The 9,716-nt window shown below is 37.8% G+C and overlaps 1 protein-coding gene across 1 annotated transcript; it reads right to left on the bottom strand.

Annotated features, from left to right (window-relative positions):
• Nucleotides 1-415: 415 nt before the first annotated feature.
• On the bottom strand, nt 416-6,162 carry LOC139639812 (holocytochrome c-type synthase-like). The gene is made up of 8 exons (XM_071513960.1): nt 6,135-6,162; nt 5,528-5,623; nt 5,201-5,301; nt 3,539-3,649; nt 2,557-2,705; nt 2,307-2,426; nt 2,008-2,094; nt 416-959 (listed from the first exon to the last, which is right to left on the bottom strand). Exons 2-8 carry the CDS (start codon nt 5,616-5,618, stop codon nt 758-760), a joined length of 861 nt encoding a protein of 286 aa, XP_071370061.1. The 5' UTR covers nt 5,619-5,623; nt 6,135-6,162; the 3' UTR covers nt 416-757.
• Between the last annotated feature and the right edge of the window lie 3,554 nt (nt 6,163-9,716).

Below are 9,716 nucleotides of genomic sequence, written 5' to 3'. Positions count from 1 at the left end.
TTCATTAAACTTTAGTTAATAGTTATTTTACTGTTAACAAACAATGAAATGATCATTAATAATGTTTACTAATTATTAGTAATGCTATAATTTATGTTATTTTATCTTTCATTTGTGTAATATAAAATCATGTTTATAAATTATATATTGTATCATAGCTTTTTACCCTTTTTACCATCTCTTATCAGCTATGATACAATATATAATTTATAAACAAATGATTTTATATTACACAAACTAATGATAAAATAACATAAATTATAGCATTACTAATAATTAGTAAACATTATTAATGATCATTTCATTGTTTGTTAACAGTAAAATAACTATTAACTAAAGTTTAATTAACTATCAATTTACCATTTATTAATGATGGTTATTATAAAATGTTACCTTTTTTTTTTTACCTTCTGGATTCAATTTCATTCGATATTAGCCATGACTACGTATTGGCTGGAGTTTATTTTGCCAGTTCATATTTATCTTATTTAACAATTTTACAGAGAAGCTTTGGGAACTACTGGGACATTGCTGATTCCTATGGCAGGATACTGGAAACCTGAAACAGCTGTCATATCTGTCTTATGATGAAATAATAAAGAACACTTGGTCACTAAGAGATGAATTACAGTTTCTATTTACATATGGAGCGGATTGATCTGAAAGTGATTCGACCCCAGGCCTCGTTCCCCACCCGAACCCCCAATTCCTACATGTTTATTGCGGATGTACAATAAGAGGTGAAAGGTCAAGGGGGTTAATGTGTCCACCTCCACCAGGCCACCCTCATGCGGTCCCAGACGGCCCCGAGCGAGTCCAGGGCCGGCCGGACGTCCAGCACGGTGTCGTTCCGGTTCCGCGGGTCCGGCGAGCCGGCGTCGTAGTAATCGATGACGTAACGCACGTCGGCCCCGCACCGGTTCACGATCCAGTCGTGCCGGTCGAACGGGAGGTCGTAGCTGGAGACGGGGGGGGGGGGGAGACACACACACACACACACACACATTACACACATTATAGAGGCTTAGAAGTTGCGTCACAAATCTCTCATGTCTGGCTCCATCATGGAGGTCCAGTGAAGAACTGTCTGTTGTCTAAATATATACAGTACTGTGCAAAAGTCTTATGCATATGTCAAAGAAATCCATAAAAGCGAAGATGCTTTCAAAACTAATGACATGAAAAAGTTTCTGAATATCAAAAATTGACAATAAACAGCAGTCTACTGACACAGTAATGCAGAAAACAAATAAACATCTAAGACTTATAAGAAATTTAGATAAAAAATCTAGGAATGCCTAAGACTTTTGCACAGTACTGTATATCTAGAATAGGGCTGGGTAATATGGTTGAAATCAATATCACAATAATCATAAGGATTTTTCTCGATATCAATATATATCACGATATGGTTAATGTATGCAAAAAAAAAAAAAATCACGTTAAATAATCAAATGAATGTTCATCTCATTGAACCAAATGGCAATGTTAGGTGTGATGTCAAACAAAACAGAAATATTACAAATAATATTCCTACCATACCTCATTTTATCAGAGTTTTTAAGTAAAATTTGCTTGTCATCATCAATTCAGACAGCAGAAATGTGTGTCACGATATTAAAATATCTTCATATCATCACGATATGATTCCACTGAAAGACGATAAACGATAATATTGAATTATCGCCCCGGCCCTCATCTATAAATCTATAAATATACAGTACTGTGCAAAAGTCTTAGGCACACAAAGTAAAGCGAAGATGCTTTCAAAAATAATTAAATGAAAAGTTTCTCAATATCAAAAAATGTACTATAAAGAGCAGTCTACTGACACACTAATGCAGAAAAAAAAATGAATAAACATCTAAGACACAATTTATATAAAAACTCTTGGGTGCCTAAGACTTTTGCACAGTACTGTATGTCTACACACACACACACACACACACACACACACACACACACACACACACACACACACACACACACACACCCAGCCATACTCACCCCATCCAGTGTCTGAGTCTTGCTCTGGGTGTCAGCTCTTTGGCTTTCCCTCCAAAACGCACCAGAGATGGACCGCATGGACATTCACTTCAGACGAAAACATACATTTTATTATGACATTATATTACTTTCTTTCATTTTATTCTATTTCCGGACACAAAACGTATAAATACAGAAGTGCCAGTCGGTTCTTTGGCCTTTCCGCCAAAACCGGACCAGAGAGAGAGAAAACTCACAGACCCTAAGTGGAAGTGTGTGTGTGTGTGTGTGTGTGTGTGTGTGTGTGTGTGTATACAGACCTCTTATGCAGTGCCTCCCATCTCAGTATTTCCTGCCAGGCGGCCTCGTTGTTGTGGTTGTGGATGCTGATAATGTGGCTCATGTCTTTTTGATTCAGGTCTCCCTCTCTCCAACGCCATCTAGACAAGAGAAGACTCATTAAACACACACACACACACACACACACACACACGAGGAGAGGAGAAGACAGGAGTAGAGAGTGAAAGAGAGGAGAAGACCTATTGACCTGGAGTCGTCGGTGGTACTCACCCTTTCTTCAGCATGGCGTTCCAGAACATTTGCTCAGACGGATAAACCCAGTTCTGCTCCGACCCGGCTCTCGGTATCCCGGACTCCTGCCTGCTCAGAGACAGGGAGAAGGGTTGGCCCGGCGATGGCTGCTGATTGGGCGGTGGCATCTGCGGAGGAGAGGGCGTGACAAAGAGTTTGTATTGCAACCAAACACTGATTTCACTGAGTGGTTCCTCCTCTCTGGTTCAGAGTGTGTTAAACAGTGAAATTAGCTTTTTGCTGTAGTGTTTGGTTGGAATGGAAACCTGCAGTTCTCTCTCATGGACCATAGTTGAGAACCATCTGTCACTTCATACAAGTCAAATACATTCCTCACTTGGAAGGTCATTGAGATACGAGATATCTAAGTGCGAGGTACACCAACTTTTAGCTGTTGTTGATACTGGCCCTGGAGACTTGACAGGGCCGGAGCCAAAACATTTATCAGAGCCCTATGCTGCATTCACATCATATGGGAAACATGGTAAACAGTGCTTCCACCTAGAAAACACTGTTCACCAGGGCTGAACGATTTAGAAAAAATATCTAATTGCGATTATTTTGACTGATATTGCAATTGCGACATTAGAGGGAATGATCATTTTTACATCATTATTCTCATTTTCATTGAAAAACGTATTAAAATGATTATGGTGTGATTTTTTGCGGGGATCTGTACCAAACAAAGATGTTTTCTTAAGTCTGTAGAATATGATGTGTAGGCCAGGACATCTCTGCAGCACCACAATATTTCATTTAAAATGCTATTTTGACACACATTTAATAATTCACTGTGATATGAGCCATAAGAGACTTAACAATAAAATGCTAAAAACTAGGTGTGTTGGGCTGATTCTTGCTATTTGTCATGGGTGTGTGTTTATGTATTGTGTGTGTATGCTGGTATCTGTGTGTATATATATATATGTGTGTGTGTGTGTGTTATGTGAGTAAGTTTTACCATATTGTCAGGGTTGATGTCCGTTGGGGTGTATTTGTCTTTATTAGCAGCCTTCATGGGACATTCGACAAACTCATAGGCTCTCTCCTGGTGGGTCGGGACTGACGGACTCTGGAACCAATAAAAAAAAAATATATATATATAAATAATGAAGGTATAATTAACTTAATTTACAGCGCTCATGAAAAACCCCAAAGTGACAAAATGCTTTCCAGTAAACAGAGGACTAGGACATAAAGACATGGGGGCAATAAGAGCAAAAAGTTAAAATTAAAAATAATTTCATTTATTATCAGTTTCAGTGGAGAGTTTTAGTGTTCCATGGTCCAAATGCTGTTTCAAAAACCACATCTGTTGAACCCCAATACTAACAGAAAGGAAACTAAGAGCAGAAAGACCCGGGGCCTATACTACGAAGCAAGTTCAACAAAGTCAGGGTATCTTTGCTTCACTAAACCTAACATTGACGATCCTGATAACCGGTCTCACGTAGCTGGTTATCAACTGGCTCTGTCAACCCAGGATTTACCTATCCAGCTATGAACGTGTTCACATGAAAGAGGCGGGGTTTGTAACAAATAACCAATCACCATGCAACATGGACAGATCCAGATCAGACGATTTGGATAAGATAAGATGAAACTATTGATCCCCGTGGGGAAATTAGATTGTTGCACAGCAAAGGTTATATGATTCAGCAGGGAAAAGGACATAGAATAGGCCTATAAGTGGAAAAATATAAAATAATAGTCTAAAAATAGGCGAAAATAATAATCAAACAATAAAAGCCATAGAGAATAGACCTAATTATAGGATAATATAAGCCCTAATATTTCCTGCTGACATTTTCAAATCGGAAAGAAATGGATAGCAACTAACACTTGGTTCTTCTCTCAAGAAGAACAAATTCTTATAATGAATAACTGTCAGCATTACAAAACATAACCGCGAAAAGTAAAAGTTGTTTCTGCTTCCAAGGCTAGAGAGGATGACTGGAGGAACTGCCCCGTCATCAGGACACAGTGGGAATATTTTTCACTGATAAAATAGTTTGTGGACACACTGAGGCTGTAAAAAGATTTTCTATTCATAAAGTCGGCCTCATGTTCTTCGGGGCTGCGGTAATGGAATATGAAATAGCTTACATTGAACCAAACACTGTCGGGAACCCAATTAAATAAAGTCAGCTCAATCAATATATGCAACAATAACTTCCATTAATAATATGGTCAATTAAGTAGCCTACCTGCTATATCTCCGAATAAGTTATCATAGAAAACAACGTGATTCTACTGGTCTGTAAACACGTCGCCCTGAACAGCACTTTACTGTCTGTTCATTCGAAAATAGCCAAACAGTTTTCAGTTTTTTATTGTGATTTCCATTTGTATATTTGTCCATATCGGGATCCAGTAGGAATGGTGACTCCCTGTTTCCAGAGAGCTGATTGGTCAGAAGGCGGGCCTTTCATACGTTTTGATCCGATACCCTGAACCTAACCTGCTCCGGAGCAGGTTAGTCGTGCAGCATAAGTTGCCATGGTGATCTACCCCGGTAAGAAGTGAACCACCTTCGTGAGACTGAAAACCCAGGGTTAAACCTGAGGTTACCTCGCTAACCCCAAATCCTGCTTCGTAGTACAGGCCCCTGGACAAGACTTACACTGGAGGAGGAGGTTGCAACAGGGGAGGCTGCAGCTGATTGGTGCATGGGACATTCCACTGCTTTTGGTTGGTGCATGGGACATTCTGATGGAGGAGCACCTGGCAAGTCAAACACATACACTGGTGAGATCTACAGTACATGGTGCCTGGTAACAGTGGCTGAGAGGTCTAACAGGATCACCAAGTCACCAGAAGCCCATTCATTTCCCTACAGAGCTGAGCGACCAGGGGAACTAGGCTGATGTGTAGAAGAGAAGACAGGAGCAGAGAGGGTGAAAGAGAGGAGAAGGTGGGAGGAGAGGAGATCTGAAGAGAGTTGACATACTGGTGCGTTTGGCCTCCTGGTGCATGATGGGACATCCCTGGGCCGGGGCTATGAGACCCTCTGCTGCTACGGTGGGAACTGACGCTGCCATTGTATCTGAAAATGAATAAATAAATATATATGAATAAGAATGGCCTCAAGGTTAGAGAAGGTTGGAGAGGCAGCCAGTTGGTCACCGGTTTGAATCCCTACTATTACCCTTGAGCAAGGCACTGAACCCCCAACTGCTCCAGCAGAGCAGCTCACTGACCCACAGTAGAAGACAGTGGTTACTGGGTGTCCCTCTAAAAGTTAACACCTTATTGAAATATGATATGAAATTATACATGCCGAACTGAAGAGAGACCACTAACTATTCAGAAAAGGTCATAAGTCATAGTTTGTCGTGACGCTATCTCCATACACGGCACGGGCACGTTTCGGGGATAACGTTAACGTAAATTACTACAGGATTTAGCTTGATGACATGATATAAAGCTAGGCACAGTTGACAATAACTTGTTGGCTAACTGGCTAACCTGTTCAATTGCTGTTCCTACGGTCACATATGTAAACAGTATCCTCTTATATCCACCTAGTAATTAATTTATCATTTTTAGCATCTCACCTGCCCCGTCCGTCCGCTGCAGCTCCAATGTCGTGACCACTGGCAAGTTAGCAGAATAAAATATAAAACTTCCGTTTCCGTTTTTCAAAATAAAATCCTTATTGAGGAACAAATAAGTTGCAATGTTTTTTGCGTAAACTCAAACTAGCAACGTAAAGGGAAATAATGTATTTAGGAAGTAACGTGCAGTTACTAAATGAAAGTACAGTTGTTATTTTGTCCAAAGTGTCCTTTATACTCGTAGCTTACAGTGCTTCGTGCTTTTATTTTGAAGGTAAAACCCCTCTGTTCCGATGTTATTTTGCCTCGCTTGATTTGCAGCTGTTAGGAAACACCGGTTACCCACAATACATTGCGCAGCGCGAGTTGTTGTGGCTACGTCACGCGGGGTGCGTTTCATTCAAATCCCAGGGTGCGCCGGTTGGTTTGCAGTGAATCTTAGAATATCGGAATAGACAACCAACAGAGGAATAGGAAAAAAAATAAGAGCTAGGTTCAATTTACTTTGATATATCATATATCATTTATCATTTAAAATTCTTAAGTCCAGTTCATAATTGGTCAGGAGCATCAATTCACTAAGTCTAAACTCTATCTAGGCACCAGAGGATGGCAGTATAGGACTGCCACCCCTCTTATACATGCTGGCATATGTGAAACAGGTATTTACTGCAAATGTAGTCATCATAACAAATAAGTTGTTCATTTATTCAGTCTTCAAATCTGAATTTTCTTCAAAAATAACTTGCCAAAGGAACTCAGTGAAGCAGATTTATCCAGTTGTGTCATGATGTTAATTGATTATAATAATGCTAAAAGCCACATGAGTTACAGTGGAAACAAGTGAAATGTCTCACCAGGTTGTAATGCTTTTCACTTTGTTCTAGAAATATGAAAATGTAAGAATTTTAGAATGACTTCAAGCTGGAATTGCTTGTAAGACAGATTTTTTTGCAACATAAAATTACTAGTGACAGTTAAATCTGATTGCATTCAAACCATGTTTTCTTTATCCAACACTTCCCTCTGTTCTGAACACTGAAACACTTGCTCTGTATCAGCGGTGAGGGTTGTGGTCAGGTTGGGAATATGACTTCACAGGGCCGGTGCAGCTTGGCAGCAGGTCAGCAATGCTGGTGCAGGCAGGCTATCACTGCAGAGTGGTTGATGCCCAAATATGATGAACCCCTGGCTAAGCACCCCCTACTAAAAATATGGGCAGCTGTATGTTTTTGGCCATAGGCTTGGGCCGATATTCGATATTATCAAAAAAAAAAAAAAAAAAAAAAAAAATTTAACTTATAAACCTATAATCTACTAGTGGTTGGATATTCAAATAAAAATAAGTAATATACTTGAAGTGAAAAATGTGTCTTTAATTCAAGTGGGTTACCACAATCAGCCCATTATAGCAGGAGGAAGGAGCAAATATATATAGCAAATGGACATTGTTTCTTCCAGTACTTGAATAGTAAGATCAAATTTCTAGGCTGTTAATAATGATAATGCTAAAACTCCACACCTTCATTCTGTTACCCTCCTTTAATAACTCATTACAAGTAGTAGTAGATAGATTCTGATCACTGCACCTGCTTTTGAATTTGCTTCTTCTGGTCTATAGTACATAGATTTTTGTTGTTGTATTTATTGCATATATTGTGATGTCTTAAATTTGACTAATGTTGTTATGTATTTGCTGTATTTATGTGTTAATGTCTTGCACCGACTTGCCTTCTGTTTCTGCCTCTTGGCCAGGTCGTCATTGTAAATGAGAATTGGTTCTCAATTGACTTATCTGGTTAAATAAATGTAAAAAAAAAAACCAAAAAATAATTATTATTATAGCCTAGAACTTTGATGTAATTTGGATGAAATAAATTAAAATGCAAAAAAACCCAATATCGTATATCGCAATATTTTGGCAGGACAATATCGCGATATAAAATTTTGGATATCGCCCAAGCCTACTATAGACCTTCTATGTCTAAAATGCTGTTTCTATTTGAAATCAATTTACAAAATACAAAATACAAATACAAAATATAAGCAATCTGCCACACTGAAACCACCTGGCTGGCCTGTGCAGTTTACAGAAAGTCTAGTAAAGACATAAAAAATGTCCTGCTGACGAAGTATTATTTTTTTATTATCAGCTATAGAATTTATCGTCATTATTTTTAGAATAATTAACTCACAGGATACAATGTGTGTATTCATTTTAAGCATCTATTAAGTTTGTCTTACTGAGCTATATCTTATAAGGCATTTCACAAGCACAAGCTACATTCCTGTGGATAAAGCGATGGGATACCATGTAGCACAAGATGAAATCATTCCATCAGTATTTATTGTAAATTTCGGTAACACTTTACAATAAGGGTCACTAAGTTAAGGGTTAGTTAATGCTTAATAATTAGTAATTTGTAATTAGTTAATTAATAATTAGTTAATTGTTAATTAAGGGTTAGTTAATGCTTAATAAACATTAACTAACCCTTAATTAACAGTTAACTAATGTGTAATTTACTAATGTGTTCATGTTAATTAAGGTATTAATTTATACATTATTTAATAGTTTATAAAGATGACTATTAAATAATGTATAAATTAATACCTTAGTTAACATGAACACCATTAGTAAATGATTACCAGACACATTAGTTAACTGTTAATTAAGGGTTAGTTAATGCTTATTAAGCATTAACTAACCCTTAACTTAGTGACCCTTATTGTAAAGTGTTACCAAAATGTCCAACACTGACAAAAATGCTTGGGATCAGTTTAAAAAAACAATGGTAAGTGCTAGTGAAGGAATTATGACTAGCCCTCAGTTGTCATGATCTCTTTCCATGATATCCCCAGGGTTATATTTTCTCATGCACAGTGTTTCGAAAGTCACTGAATAATATGATGCAATATCAACAAGCTTTTCAGCGCCATCTATTCAGATCCAAGCTGTGGAGCTGGACCTGAAACTACTCCAGACTTAAAGGTGCTAGTGTTTCACCGTCAGTAAATCATTGGCACATTCATTTTGACATATTAGTGTAATTACGGTAAACAAACAATGCCATTGACACCAGTCAATGTAACGTGTCATCAGTCACCTGCTGTATTGCTTTATGGCACAAAACAGCATTTAGACCATAATGGGACACTAAAACCCTCCATTGAAAGCCATAATATTGTTAACAATTACTAGCAACATATTAGTATTGATGCATGTTCAGATTAATAGATGAGAGACAATCAATGTAGTATTGATAAATTCTACAATGAATATACAGTATATTCAAACATATCAATATCTGATTTTAAATAAAAGCTTGACTCTTTGTCAATATTGTTAAACACATACATCTTCTAGAACAGATGACCTACTCCATATGGCTCCAAAAAGAACTGGGAGAAAAACGGTGAGAAAAATGGTGTGTTTATTTAGCCAATGAGACAGATCTTTCATATTATTGTATGTATCATGTGCGATATTTCATTTTAAATTAGACAAATTTGCCTTGATTTATTGATCACCCCATGACCTCATATTTTGTTTGCTTTTTTATTTGTTGTTTCTTGTTTGCT

Source organism: Centroberyx affinis, unplaced genomic scaffold (assembly GCF_046629955.1).
Source record: "Centroberyx affinis isolate AG114_WGS23_722 - 3 ecotype Tasmania unplaced genomic scaffold, CSIRO-AGI_Caff_v1 ptg007776l_1, whole genome shotgun sequence".
NCBI classification, from domain to species: Eukaryota; Metazoa; Chordata; class Actinopteri; order Beryciformes; family Berycidae; genus Centroberyx; species Centroberyx affinis.
This window is presented reverse-complemented; position numbering and strand designations above follow the sequence as displayed.